The following is a 14,971-nucleotide window of genomic DNA, read 5'->3' as shown; positions in this document are numbered from 1 at the left end:
TCTGAGCGAAGAATTTCCTCCAAACCCCTAATCTAAATCTCTCCTCTTTTAGTTTAAAACCCTCCCCTCTTGTTCTGTCATTATCTGCCCAGGCAAATAGTCACTCTCCATCATTTTATAAGCCCCCTTTAACTACTGCAAAGGCTGCCAGTGATGATAGATCCGGTGCTATTTCCAAAATATGTTTAAGAAACTGAACATAGATCTCAGGTCCCTATACGCCATACTTTATCACAGAAAAGTTTTTAACAATACTCTGACTTGCATTCCATTAAACGTGCAACTTGTTCTTCTAGTCTGTGGAAAAGAAGGTTCCCAGTTTGACCACAAAACTACTTACTTCTTAGCAATCTCCTCAAATATGCTAGGCTTCAGGAGTTTTTGCTGTTTAAATTCTTCTAAGTAATTGAAGTCTCCCTTGGTGATCACTTGTTGATACAGAACTTCAGCCCAATCTGGAACAAACTCGTAAGCCTCAGCCACAATAGCTGCCTTCAGGGAGAACAGATGCTGGAATTACTAAGCTGGAAGAGTTTACTTTTGTACAGAAACATTCCTATACTTTAAATATTCTACATCTTCAGTTCGACCTACCTCTCTGCATTATGCTCACAGGAGCAGAGTGCTTAGGCACCTGCTGTTTAAAGCAATCATTTTCAAAAGAAAACAGATGAGAAAGCTTACTTGATAGAATCTAGGCAAGGACACGATGCATTCCATCAGGTTCTGCCTGTTCAGGTTAATCAGCATAGTGCTCTGACCGGTGTTCAGAAAATGCAGCTGGAGGGTTATCAGCTTTGTTAGCCGACTGCAGCGCAAGGACTGTCGGACGCAGGAGTCCTAGGTAGTAAAAATAAACACAAGCTGCTGGAGTATGTCTCTAGAGGAAAACAACAAACAGTGCTGACAGAAGCAATGTGTTCAGAGTTGTCTAGTATTTTCTCTTGTAGATCACTGCAGTTTTGTCATGTTCCATTAGTTTTAAATAAAGGTTCACTCATTGCAAATACTACTTTCATCATCCTAACCACACCAGTTCTTAAACACTCGTTATATTGTTCTATTCTCACTCGTCCTTAGAGTAAAGCAGTTAAGCTCATGGTCACTCCTCTAAAACAGGGAATCTAATTGTAATCCCAGCTGTTAGAAGTCTTAAAATGGAACCTCATACAACTCTTTGATACAATAGTGTTACTGAGACTGCTGGGATACTGCTGAAATGACAGAGCAAGAGATTTTTCTTGCTTAATTTTTGTTGGGATGGGATTCTGCACATCCTCCCTATAGCAGCTTTCTTTGTTCTCTCAGTTCAGCTCACTCCTTATGTGTTGCATAGAAGTGATACAATTTCATGTTGTTTTACCTTAGAGTAACTTTCTGCTGCATCAATAAAGAGAGTCAGAGCTTTCATCAGCAGTTTCTTTAAATTTGCAACATCTTGAAGAGACTCCTCTGAAATGGGGAAAAAATGCAAAAACTTACTATTTACACAGGTGACAAAATAAGCTATAAAATACTTCCTGATACCAAGTCTGTGTCTCCTATTGTTTCAGAAAGCAGCAAAAAAGATTTCTTATATTAAAAAAAAAGTTGAAAAATCGCAAAGGAGCAGTGATACCTGTTTGACTATGAGCCAAAGGTATTGCAGGAACCTAATCTTGTGATTGAATACTGAAAATAAATCCAAATCACACATTTGTGGTAGATACAACCACTAACTATTATCAGATAAATTCAGAAAAGCATTTGACATAGCACTAACTGCTCCACACTGGAATCTCTGTATGCTCCACAGCACTCTCCCAGCTGTACAGAACTCACTAAGGTCAGATGTGAGTTACTTTGCACAGAATGTCAACACTTATATATACACTTTTTGTTAAAACCTACAGCTAAACCACTGAGTACAAGAACAGTACCTTCCTTCCAGCCAGTGGAATTCTAATGGATGTTACCAGAAAACACAGGCAATCCAAACTCCAATTGCCCACTGTGCCTTCCTTCCTAAACAATAATAGCATACAGAACATTCGGGTACATTTTAATTCTTCAGAAGTTTTGCACCTTCAGTCAACTGTGTGGTGCAGACAGCAGCAACCTGATGTACATGCAAACTCATATTTCTTGTTTTTGCAGTTTGCACTCACCCCATGGCTGCGATTCAATGAGTTTAAGCTGTATGCCAGCAGCAGCCTCATGATTCTCTCCAATTTCCCGACACATACTGAAGCAAAGGGCTATCATGTTGTGCTTTTCACTGTCCCCTGGGCGGCAACGCTTGATGTAATCCAGCAGAGCTGTCTTCAGTGTCCCACTCTGGTCAAATGAAGGAACATCAGATTAAGATTTGAAAAGCTTATGTTTTCATTCACATTTTAGTACTCACGAACAACTCTATAACGATCACTTTTTGGAAAACTGTATCAGAACAGCCTTTGAGGTTTCTCCACAATAAGACATAATGGGAATATTACACTTGGGCTATGTCAGGCAAAAAAATCCAGTAGCTATGCACCTATTTATAAATAAATGTTTATACAATAAATGTTAAAAACAAATTATTTATTTTACAATAAAGCTATAAATATTTACTATTTTATGACTTCTAAAAACCCATGAAACAGCAAACTAGAAAAACAAAACAGGACACAAAAACTCTAAGTGACATTCCCAAGCTTGAAGCTTCAATGCTGTTCTCGTTGCAGCACTGGACTAATTAGAACCAACTTGTTCAACTAAAAGCCGGATAAAACCCAGAATTAATTTATCGCTGTGGAACTAGAATAACACTTCCTAGACTCCAGTAATAATTCCACCTTGCTGCGTAAATATCAGTTTCTGACACAGACACACAGTTCTCTTTTCCCAGCTTTATTCCCCTCCACCTACTGGGTCTAATTTCTTTCTCATGAGCACTTCAAAGTAATGTTTCTCATGCAGCAGTTCAAAGATATAGGTCATCTCATTGTATCTGCCAATTCCAGTAAGAAGACGAACCTGTGGAAATAACAGTGTAAGTATGCAGCTCAAAGCAAAGCAGAAAAGTCCTTTCTCACAAAGCTGTTAGTGCTGTGGCAGGGAAAAGGCTGCACAAGGCAAGAGTGCTGTACTAGCTGATACAGCTACACGGTACAGGTAGTTGTATTGCACTAGGCAGGCAGACATTCCCTTAGAGCCAAGAGGTTTTATTTTTAATCTAACTCTCTGCACCTTTTTACTGTAAGGTGAAAGGGTGTAATTTTAACAAATATAAATACGCAGAGGACTTTCTAGACTCCTCAGTACATTCCCTCTTGCAGTATCACCACTATATTGAGTGTGTCTCAGAATCCAGGATTCTTTTCAAGACAGGTTTAAAAGATGTGTGACAGCATGGTAATAAAAACGTTCACATTTCACGAGTAGTTGAATCACTTTGAAATTCTCAGTTTGATTTACTACCCTGTTGCCATCTCACTCTTCCACTTCTATTTTTCCACTGAAGTCTTCCAAGGATTCTATGACATAAAAATCTGTCCATCAGGACATGCACACATCAGACCAAAAACCCAGCTTTAGCTTTCACCTCTAGCTTCCAGAGACAAGCAAGACAAGACCAACCAGAGGTGAAAGACTATTCCATTCTGCTACCCACCTGTTCCCCATACACCGCTCAGAGCAAAGTTATTTGCTGACACTTGCAAGAAAATGTTCATACAGCCTCTGGATACACATACGGCATCAAGCATACATACCACAAGTCCATACTCATCGTTAGGTGCTAAATGTTCATCTGTGAGAAGCCGTGCTGCTTGGAGGACTCTAGTGATTCCTTCCATGTGGCAAGTCAAACTAAAGCAATTATGGGCCAAAATCAGCAATTCTGTAACTGAAGGATACAAGAACTCTGGTACTTTGGTTCATAAACTGAGGAAATTAATTCTCATGTTGTAGTCTTAACCTGAGGATAACAATGTCTGTCTAAAAACCTGATACCATCTCTGCAGAGGATACACAACCTTTCCTGTTATAAACAGCAGAATTGGATTAGAAAGTTCAGCTATTACGGCTCTGTCCTGTGCAACTTTTAAGCTATAGTTTCTGTTGCAATATGCACTCAGTTTGGCTTCCCAGCCTGTGCTGACGTCTGGGGTTTTAGATCATTTTCTGAAATGCTGTTTTCTCCAAATACAAAATTTCCAACCTCCTCCAGCAAAAGCTGATTGACAAACATACAATAAATGTATCAGCATCCCACTTCTGGCAATCAGCTCGCCATTAGAAAAAAAAAGAAGGCCACAACTTTTGCATCTGGGTTTGAAAAAAGTCATTCATCAATTCCATAAAAATGCAGATTTTTGCAATGAATATAGCTAATGCCATAAACTTATAATTAGTTTCAAAACATTTCTATATCTCTATCTGTGAAAATGTACTCTAGCAGAGGCTTCATTCTAAGACGCACAGTGCTCCAGCACAATTTAGTGATTCCCAACATTGTTTCTTCTCAGTCTTTTCCTTACTTTTAGTCAGTCATACATAAAAATATTAATATTGACCCCTATGCTACTTAACCAGACAAATTAAGGAATAAGTTAAGATCTGACAACAGGACTAAAGTGCTAGGGAAACAGGCTGCACGGAACGTGGTATTTTTAATTATTTGTTTTCTCATACATAGGTATTCCAAATGTCCAGTATTACAAATGGATTCTAATGGAACAGAATCAGCACTAACTTCAACCATGCTTCGCTTTCTGCAGAAGTGTTCAAGACACTCTCTGCTCACCACTCTAGACAAAATATTGTTGGAAGCTCTCCACTTCTGCCTATGTTAATACTCATAAGACAACCCACACGACAACCATATCCTCTCTCATTTTCCTCAGAGATGAACTGCCCATAACAATTTAAAAAACAAACAAACAAACAAAAAAACAGTCTAAGTAAGTTAGTAGGAGTTATCAATTTGCCTCTGCTGGTTAGCTGCCAGAGCACCTTGTTTTACAAACTCCCTGACAAGATCTCCATAAAGCCACAAAGTATAAAATCAATTCCAGTAACAAAAGATCAAAAAGTCACTTTAACAAACAGATTAAAAAAAAGTTATTTCTAAGTGTGGCTAATAAGAAGAAAGCCAACCATACCCATCTTCTGTATAATGTAACTACCGAAGTTCAGGTAAATCACTGACTCTATTTCCCAGCTATCAGCATAAAAAAAAGTGGATTTTGTTTGGAAAGTAAATTCGGGTGATACTTAAGCAATATGTTTATTTGTTGTGCATATATTCAGATCTATTAACATCAAATTTAGGATCAGTAATAGATGCTTCCATCAGCATTGTTTGTATTCTTTGTGATGTGACTTTAAACTAAGTAATGCAATGCTCAGTGATGTACTAGTTACCATCAAGTATTTTTTGCCATCTACTTACTGCATGACAGCTCCCCACGTGGTACGGAGGAAATTTTATCCAGTAACTTCATGCCAACCAGTGTGTGATCCTGGCAGAGCTTAGCAAGCTGTAGGAATGCCTGACTCTCAGCTGCAGGGTTCAAAACTTGTTTCTGTCCTGTATGCAGAGAGAGAGTGAGTTATGCCAAAAGTGCTACCTGTTCAGGAGAGGTTGGCTGCATTAATAGAAAAACAATAAAAATAAAATAACCCCATCCACACTGACCTATGACTTGGAACTACAATTCTAAAGATGGTTTTGATCTTACTGCTGAAATTTGAGTATCAGATAGTTCTACTTTGCACATCTGATCCACTGAAATCCTACAGAACACCCATACTGCTACTGTAATGTAACCTGTAATTTCACAAATCCAGCAAGTGACTGGCACTGACCCTGACTCATACTCTTACACAAACCAGTTTAACTCACAAACTCAACAGAAAACTCTTCTTTATTTCTGTTTTCTGTTGGGCAAGTAAGTTGACTCTTCCAAAGGATGTGAAACAAACCACCTGAGCTAATAGAAGTGAACTGATACAAGGGGAGCAGTAAAGGTGCAAATCTGCAATGGAGGGGCAGCATAGTAGAAGAAAATAGGGACAGCGGAAAGCACACTTGGACTCCCAAACCTCCATCATTGTTTCTTATGTAACTTTGTTGTTAATGCTGTGGCAAAGTAAAAGTTCCTCAAATACAAAAGTCCTACAGATAAATTCTGTTTTAAGGAATATCTCAAAAAAAAAAAAAAAAAAAAAAAAAAAAAGAGAATCTGGCCACGCTTTTCAAAAAAAAAAAATAACACAAGTCTTTCCATGTCAGATGATGAGGGGCTTCAAAGATTATGATTAAAAAACATGCCTTTTTTTTTTTTAAACCATGAAATGTACATCCCTAAAAAGTATAACAAAAAACCTTTGAATACTGCAACACCACACTGGACACAAAACAACAATCTAGTATCTGTATAAAACCTTTCAGAGCTGCCTAAACATTACTGACTGTTATTAGCACTTGAGTATCTTGAGACCAAGGATTGTTTTTCAGATGCAAAAATATCATATTTACAAGCCAAAAATGCTAAAAAACAAGACTGAGAACCTTTACTACCTTTCCCTTCTGAAGATGCCAATAATTCCTGCATGATTTCTTCAGCCACTAACTCTGCCACAACTTCAGGCTGGAGACCCTGCGTGGTGATGAATGCCTGAGCTTTCCTGCATCTGTCTGGCTGGTGGGACGATAGAATTGCTCGAAGCACTTCTTCAGGGTCATGGGCTGACATTTCACTGTACGAGCAGTTCAATTCCTAAGAAATACACAGACACTTAGAAGAAGGTACACAGAAAAAAATCCAGTCACAGAACATATACTGACCTGCAGCACATCATCCTAATTAGCTGATGCAAGAGGGAAGTGCTGTAGGACAAGATGAAACCTAGTTTCAAAACACACAATCTGTCCTTTTATCAGTTAACGGTGTCTTCACCTGTGTTTCTTCAGCGTTAATGTTTCTCCAGATCAGGAGAGCATGCAAGTACTTTGTGTTTGAAGTTTTATACTCACAGAGTTGGTGCCAATGGACAGAGATGCGTTTCTGAAGCAAATACAAACCTTAACACCGAAAATTGCTAAAGGAAAGAGAGGAATCTACGTATCCTCCCAGACCATGATTTTTTTCTTCTTTCTTGTAACTGCGTAACAGTTTTACTTATGGGGTTACTTTTCCTCATCTCTATACACCACAGACCCTCAGTGCAAAAGATACACCAGTTTTTGCACTTGCTACATTTGAAAGAGGATCTGGTGAGGCTCTTTAGAGTCAGATGTAACATGTAATAACTTCAGAAATTAATCTAAATATGTAATTCATAGACACAGCAATCATCTCAGTGATCTATTTATTCAAAAGTATAGACATCCAGCTTCAGGCAACATGGACGGTAGAAAAGGGAAGAAGCCAGTCATATTACTACTTCCTCCCTAGCTCAAACCTAAAGCATTCACCCCGGATGTTTGAGACATGAAAAATTCTGTAGAAAAAAACAAACACTAAGAACCTCTATGACAAAGATGACAGTAATATTTTCAGCACACATACTGCTGGGTCTATTCAAATTAATACTACATTCCAAGACTACGGACCAAGTACTATGCAAAGGGTCTGTACCCTCTAGAGGTACTCTGAAAGAAGTGTTCAGCAGCAGCCTCTGGCAAAAAGCAGAGGTGGGCTGCTGGCAGTCACGAAGGCTGAGGAGCAGACAGGCAGCTAACAACACAGTCTGCTACTTCTCCTATCACTGTCTAGGTCAAATCACTTGGAACTTACTGGCCAATCCCTTGAGTAGCCTCTGGGTAAGAGCTGCCACTGTGTGGAGCCCGCAGAGCATTTCTGTGCTAGAACTTCTAACACAGCTGCTGTTTGTCTGCTTCTGGGTCGGTGGTGATTATGAAGGCATGCCACAACAAAGGCCTAAAGCAAAGTGCCAGATGAACGACATATGCTTGAAAAATCACAAAAAAAGGCACATCAAAAGAGACACAGGCTGAAATATAGCTTACTGGAGTAAGGTAGGGGGAGCCTAGGAGTTGAGTTCACTTCAACACTTCATGTCTCGGAAACATCTGGCCATTTTTCCACAAAAAGGACTGGTAATTTCCCTCTCTGAAGCTTGTTTCAGGCACCTAATGAGTACTTTCAAAACTCCTTATGCTTTTCTCCAAATAAACTTCCATAGCACAACTTAATACAAACCACATATTTCTTCAATAATATTATTAGATACTTACCTTAGAAAGTTCATATAAGCAGAGAACCTGTCTGCAGTAGTTTCTCCCATGAACACATTCATCTATGAGAGCCTTCAGACTGATAACAACCTGGTCATCTGGAGACGGAGCAACAATGTGTGTCCAGTCTTCTAAGCTTGATGCTGGAAACAAAAACCCTCTGAATTCCTCTCTCATAAAGACAGACAACAACAAGCCTTACATTTGGAGCAAGACTTCAGAAATCTTTAGCAAATACAACTTGCTGTATTTATAGATTGCTGTACTTATATATAGAAACACTTTCTCAGTCTTTGAAAACTGAACTCTTGATGCCAGTGATTTTTTTTTTTTTAATCAGTATACAAACAATACAGTAGGACACAAAGGATCCAAAACATTCACACTATCTCAGATGTAAAATTTGTAAGCATAGGAGAGCACAGAAACAGGTTCAACAGTCTTCCCGATGGCTTAGTCTTCACTTGTTCTCTTCTATTCTGTTCTATTATTTTCCTATTAAGCTTTATACATGTTAGCATTAGAAAGTAATTTTCCAGCTGACAGCTTTTTCTTTCATACTTCTTAAATATGCATACAATACTTTATATATAAACACTATTATCCTCAGCCTTACTACTACTAAGACACTAAACCCACTATAGCGTAACAAAGTATTCAGAGAGATACATGATGAAAATGTTTCCTTGTTTCAGCTCCAGAAACACATTCAAGATTTACTGGAGTGTGTCTTCCAAAAGCAGGAACATAGATAACATTCAGTGCTACTTTACCTGAACTGAATTGTGAAAGTGAGTGGTTAAGAGACTCTGCTTGAAGCACATAGAATCAATGTATATTACAAGACTTCAAATTCCTTTCAACAGGGGTTTTAGGAACCAAATAAATAAGACACTGTCACAAAGACCTTATTTCCTGCAGAAATTCTTGGGGAAACACAGAAACAAAAGAAGACATGTCCAGTAGAACTCCAACAATGGTATTACTTGTCAAGTGGCTGAATAGGTTAGTGTTACTTACTGCTTGGGATTCTTGTTTGCTGCGATGCACTGTTTTCATACATCTTCTCTATTGCTACAAGGAGAGTCTGAATATCTGTGTGTAATTTGTCTAGATCAGTCTCCCCTGAGGCCAGAGCTCTGCAATGCAATACCAGTGAAACATCTCTGTCATAGAAATGGAAATATCGACACACACGGCTGGCTTCATGTACACTTCCTTCATCAAGAAGGCATCCAATCAAAAACTTGAGTGATTCTTTCTCATTGTTTGTCAAGGTCTGTTCAGACTCTCTGAATTCAAGACCCTCTGGTTTTAAATAGTTTGGTGTGTTCAGAGCAGGTAGCTTTGAAAAAGAGAACTCCTTTGCTAAGTTATCAAAGGTAAGATCCATGTTCACTATGCCACGGAAGGAAAGTCTTGACTTGCCTGACCCTTCATCTGCGGATAATGTTTGTTGTGTGATGCGACAAATCCAGATCTGCTTCTCTATTTCTTCTAATTTGTCCAATGACACTGAGTCACTCTTGGCTAGCCAATGGCCAGCTAAGGTAAGCAACAGATGTCTCTCCATAATGCTGTTTATCTTCTCGTGAACTGAAGATTCAAACACTGTGTTTGCCTGATTCAAAAAAAAATCAGATGCAGCTTTGCTGGAGATTGAATTTTTCATGAAGTTGTCATTACACTTCTTCCAGAATTTAATTCTTGTCTGTTTTAGTTGCCACTGTCCAATGTCTCTTAAAAGATGTAGATCTCTTAGAACCTGCAAAAATTCAGAAAGGCTTTAAAAAGCTGTCTTTCAAAAGAAAACAAACAAACAAACAAAAAAACACAAAAACACTGCAAAGCCAGAATACTGGAACACTGAATTAAGATTACATGTCTCAATATAAAAAAAAACATCTAGAAAGAATCAATGAAACTGATTATATAGCAGTAAAAGAAATAACAGAATAAGAAAAGATGTGCTGTCCTTTTCAGCACAGCACTTGTAGCCAACTTGCTCAGTGTACTTGCATTTAAAATAGAAAGTGATTTCAGTATGAACCCGCTTCAGGAAGGCAGAGAAGTTACGTTCTCAGTACTGCCAATAACAGAATTATTAAGAGGTGACTGTCATTATTGAACTATGTCATACCTCTTGGGTAACTACATGATCCACAGGCAACTCTGCTAATTCTGCTACCTCCCGAGCCAGTGAGAACATTCCTTTCTCTTGTAGCTGCTCCAAAATTGATCTGCACTCATTCTGAAATGTCTCTGTATCGTAACTGGTTAGGATGGAGCGATTAATTGATACGGAGGAATCCTTCAGGGTTTCAATGAGTGCACAGAGTTTCTTCACATAAGGGCCTGTTTCAAAGGAGTAAAAACAATTAAAGGCAGTTGGTTTTTAAACGTGAGGAAATTCTGCTGCTTATTCCAGCATGTGACCCTGCTGGAGAAGGAGAACAGATTTTATGCTCTAAAGTTTTCATGGAGCCAAAAATATATTCTGAACCCGTAACTAAAATACTTCTGTAGGTCATTTGTGTATTCCTCGTCAACATACACTTGCACTTAATCATGCTCCCAAACAGACTTGCATAGAATTACATTTTCATTGCTGCAGTTCACCATAAGAACCAATTCTGGTTACGTAAATTCTTATACAAAAATGAAATAATATGAATACACTTCAAGTAAACATTTTCTGTCACTCAAAAAAACATTTTATGCGGTCTTTAGATTAAAGCAGTGCTATCACCTGACAGAAGAAGCTGTATTTACCATTGAGTAGATTATCTGTTGCAGCAAACAGCTGTAAGAGCTTTCCTAATTCATATTCTGTTCTACATTGCTGCATCATCAATTCAAGAAGAAACAATGCTTGTGACTCCAACCATTGCACAGGTAATTCTGAAGCTGCTGGTTCATCTGATGTTTTAAGCTGTGTATACAAAAAGAACTGTAAGTGTTGTGTTTTTTGTTTTTGGCAAGTATACTCTGCATTTTGTTGGCAATCACACTGCTTATCAGAGGTGTGCCAGATCAAACTCCTTTAGGAAATGATGAACTGCCTTCCCCAAGTGGGCACTTGCTTCATTGCCAATATATGCTTGAATTTGATTTGAAGATAGTAAATCTTATTACAGGGTGACCAGCAATTGCTCCTGATAACCACGGAGGAGATAAAAGGTGCAAGAAGGTTTCATGGGTAGATAAAATAAAGTGCTAGCTTAATAGCTCCTGTCATACAGCTGTACTTTATAAGCATATCCACTCTGCAAGCAGTACATAGGAAAAGGAAACTGATCTAGCCAGAGCTTGAATTGCAGGAAGGAAAACAACCAATCGCTAATGGCATGAATGTTAGTCACCAAGATATTCGTGGAACTAGAAAATCATGACAGAAAGGAAAGAACTGAAATAATTTGCAAAAATATCTGTACGTGACAACCAAGGGTACAGAATGAAACCACTCTGGTCCTCTTAAAACTGACTGCTAAATCAGTGTGCTACATGGACTGTAGGACAGTAATTCACTTCACTGAGTCATTTTCAAAGAAAAGTCCATACAATTTCTAACAACTGCCAGGGCTAAAGCACTATCACATATTCTTTCAGAAACCTTGTAACATATTTAAAAACAGCTGTCTTTCTTGACTAGGTGTTCTCTGTAAGTCACTGCTTTATCAGCACAACAAAGAATATCATACTTTTACTCAACACAAATAACTCAATTTACCTTACTTTTCTACCTTACTAAATGCCAACTCTCAAACAGCAAACTGTTCATTCAAGGAAGTTGCAATTGTATTTCAATCTGCCCATATCAACTTAGAACAAAATGATTTAGAAAAATGCACTGTAAGTTTTGGACAAATTGTCAAAAACAATTCTCCATCAACTACCAGCAATGAAAAGAATCTGCTGAAACCTGCTACTTCACAAATCAGCTCCTAGATCCCTTCGTCCCTGCTCATGGCAGGGGGGTTGAAACTAGATGATCTTTAAGGTCCCTTCCATCCCAAACAATTCTATGATTATTTTAAGTGTCTTTTTCATTATTTTCATATATGACATTAAATGGCTACGACATTGTAGTAGGGAGATAACCTATGCAAAGAGGTTAACAGAAAATTAAATCTTACTTCTGTGAGCTGTTCCTGAAACTTGTCCAGTTTGGTTTTAGCTTCATTATATTTTTTACAGTTCATACACAGTTCATACATCTCCAGTATATGCAGTAAAGGCGAATCCTTTAAGACACAAAAATAAATTATAACTCTTTCCTATAAGTACCTCAATAAAGGAGTAATTTTGTGTTCCTCAGTACTAGAACAGTAAAATTCACATTTATTAAAATTGCTTTCAAGCTTGATATATGACCTGCAGGTTTGTAACTGTTGGAAGAACTTCCTTTCAACAATATTCTTCCTTGGACAGGATTTTCAGTAGATTACACCCAGGCTATCTAGGCCACAAAATACCAAGACGGAAGGGAAACTGTATGTGTTCTCCTCTCCAAGAGTATTTGAGATACGCTCAAGTATCTACAATCACTAAAAATTACATGACCTTACCTTTAAAAATAGCTGGAAGCCCTTTATAAGTGTTTTACTTTTTTGATTCCTTAAAAACACTTTCCAGATAAGTGATAGGTCATGGAGATCCCATATGTGATTTTCTACTGATGTCTGAATATGGTTTGTTGCTTCAGATCTGGTAACATTATCCACAGTAGTAATTATCCAGACACAAAGACAATGAATAATGTTGGCATCCTGTCAAATAAAAATGATGGTTTTTATAATAACCAGATGACACATGTCACTTCATTGCGTCTAAGTTGGCAAAATGTGTCATACTAATTAGAATTACTACAACTGAGAAAAAAATGATGAATGCAACCTGCATATCTACCATTTAAAGTAGCTATGCACAATAAAAACGTCTTAATTACTTATAATTTATTCCTCTAGAAGATAAATAACTTGATCAATACTTACTTGGAAACATGCTGCTAAAACACTCAGAATGGGAGCATGCTCTCTCAATCCTTCAGTCAAAAGGTAACGTGAAGGGTTGGGGTTCTCTTGACATCGAAAAAGGATTTGAAAGAGACTGTTCACGTTTTTGCTCTTGAACATACTGGCAGCACTGTTTTCATGTGCTGCTACAGGGAGTCCTGCAAACGGTAACTTCTCCAATGCCAACATCAAGTGATCTTGTAAAATAGGAGTGAATCCATGAAGAATAGAAATGACCTAAGAAAACAAAACCAAGAGCATCTATACAGAGCATGGTCCAAAGAGAATGAGGGAAGGATGACTGAAGCATTAAATATGCAGAAAAGACAAGCAAAACATCCTTCAAATTTGATTGCTTAGAACATTTCTGGAGAGCTAGAGAAGAAAGCATGTTCTGTACGTGTGAATTATTCTAATAAAATGTTGAAACTCCTCCTCTTACTTGAATCTAAAATGCCTTTTAAAGAAACCCATTTTTCTCATATGATGAAAAAGTATTCATGTCTAGTTAGATGCTTTTGTGTAATTATGTATTTTTGTGAAAGCAATGAAAAGATCCAAGTTAAAAAAAATACAGACCTAAGTATCATCTAAACTGCAATTTTCCAGTTAGCTTCCTCCTATTACCCTTCCTAAATTGCATACAATTTTTAACTACCAGTAATATTTTGTTTATTTTAAATTACACTAAAAACAAAAATGGAAGAGCTGGAGTCTCAAAAGGTAAAATATATTTACACAAAAACAATGTAACATTTGAAAAGAAAGATGAGTAGCTTTATTAAAACTTAAATTTAACATATGGTAACCAACTCTCCAGTAAAAAAACTGTTAATAAATGATTAAAAAACAAACAAACAAAAAAACACGAATTAAGCTGTATGAACGTGTCATAATTTCAACTAAATTTAACAAGAAAGTGAAGTCTCTTTTTGGCAAATGCTTTTATGCCCAATGCACTTCAAAAGAGACACTCAAATCAATTCTCTCTGAAAAATGTTTTCTCCATTACTGAAACAGGAAGTTTCTTCCTAATCTTCTCCTTTAATAGTTAGCTTTCATGCCCTTGGAAGCACATTATTATATCTGCTGAAGATTCAGCTGCTTCTGGAGTCAATTTCCTTTATCTTGTGTTAGCTTTTCACATACCAAGAGACAGAGAAAAGTAAAAAAGTCAGGAAATCCAGCTGTAAAGGAAGGGTTATCGTAAACAGAGGATTATTGAGCATCCTGAGACAAATTCTAACTCCCGGGAAACTGATGAGGCTTCAAGTTTCTGTTGTCTACACAATGTAATATTCTCTTGTTAGAAGGATCCCTTTTTCCTTCTATTTATTTTCAATTTTTTTTAATTTTTTTTTTTTTTTTTTTTTTTACTGCTTCACAATGAGCATTCTTGAAAATCTCATCTTCATTTAAACCCATACACAGACAGCTTACCTCATCTGGCTTGTAGCTGTACAGCTGGGTTTGGATGATGAACTGCAGCCAGTCATCGGATTTAGCACATTCCTTTAGGTAAGATGTACTCAGCCTCGTGTTATGGAGTTTGCAGAACTGCATTACCAAAGACCACTGCCTTCTAGAGTCACTAGACGTCCTGCATCCAATTTAAAGATAACATTAAATCAGCATTTCTAATTTTGCCTCTGTGTACTGTATCTAAAAGAAGAAACAAACCAACCAAACAAAACCAAACCAAACAAAAAAAAAAAAAAAAAAAAAAAAG

The 14,971-nt window shown here is 37.5% G+C and overlaps 1 protein-coding gene across 2 annotated transcripts in view; it reads right to left on the bottom strand.

Moving 5' to 3' along the window:
- Nucleotides 1-14,971, bottom strand: part of SPG11 (SPG11 vesicle trafficking associated, spatacsin) — a 36,077-nt gene that overhangs the window by 4,629 nt on the left and 16,477 nt on the right. For both annotated transcript variants that reach the window (XR_014618754.1, XM_084293405.1), the window contains exons 23-38: nt 14,683-14,842; nt 13,222-13,479; nt 12,796-12,996; nt 12,364-12,471; nt 11,000-11,159; nt 10,368-10,582; nt 9,248-9,992; nt 8,228-8,370; nt 6,548-6,746; nt 5,417-5,554; nt 3,735-3,868; nt 2,890-2,997; nt 2,148-2,316; nt 1,364-1,452; nt 685-840; nt 341-492 (exon numbers count right to left, since the gene is read on the bottom strand). Coding sequence is in view for 1 of the 2 variants with exons in the window: in XM_084293405.1 (XP_084149531.1) it covers nt 341-492; nt 685-840; nt 1,364-1,452; nt 2,148-2,316; nt 2,890-2,997; nt 3,735-3,868; nt 5,417-5,554; nt 6,548-6,746; nt 8,228-8,370; nt 9,248-9,992; nt 10,368-10,582; nt 11,000-11,159; nt 12,364-12,471; nt 12,796-12,996; nt 13,222-13,479; nt 14,683-14,842 (3,135 nt within the window). In the remaining variant the exon portion in view is untranslated. The remainder of the gene's footprint in view (nt 1-340; nt 493-684; nt 841-1,363; nt 1,453-2,147; nt 2,317-2,889; nt 2,998-3,734; nt 3,869-5,416; nt 5,555-6,547; nt 6,747-8,227; nt 8,371-9,247; nt 9,993-10,367; nt 10,583-10,999; nt 11,160-12,363; nt 12,472-12,795; nt 12,997-13,221; nt 13,480-14,682; nt 14,843-14,971) is intronic.

Source organism: Netta rufina, assembly GCF_964035555.1.
Source record: "Netta rufina genome assembly, chromosome: 11".
Classification (NCBI taxonomy): Eukaryota; Metazoa; Chordata; class Aves; order Anseriformes; family Anatidae; genus Netta; species Netta rufina.
This window is presented reverse-complemented; position numbering and strand designations above follow the sequence as displayed.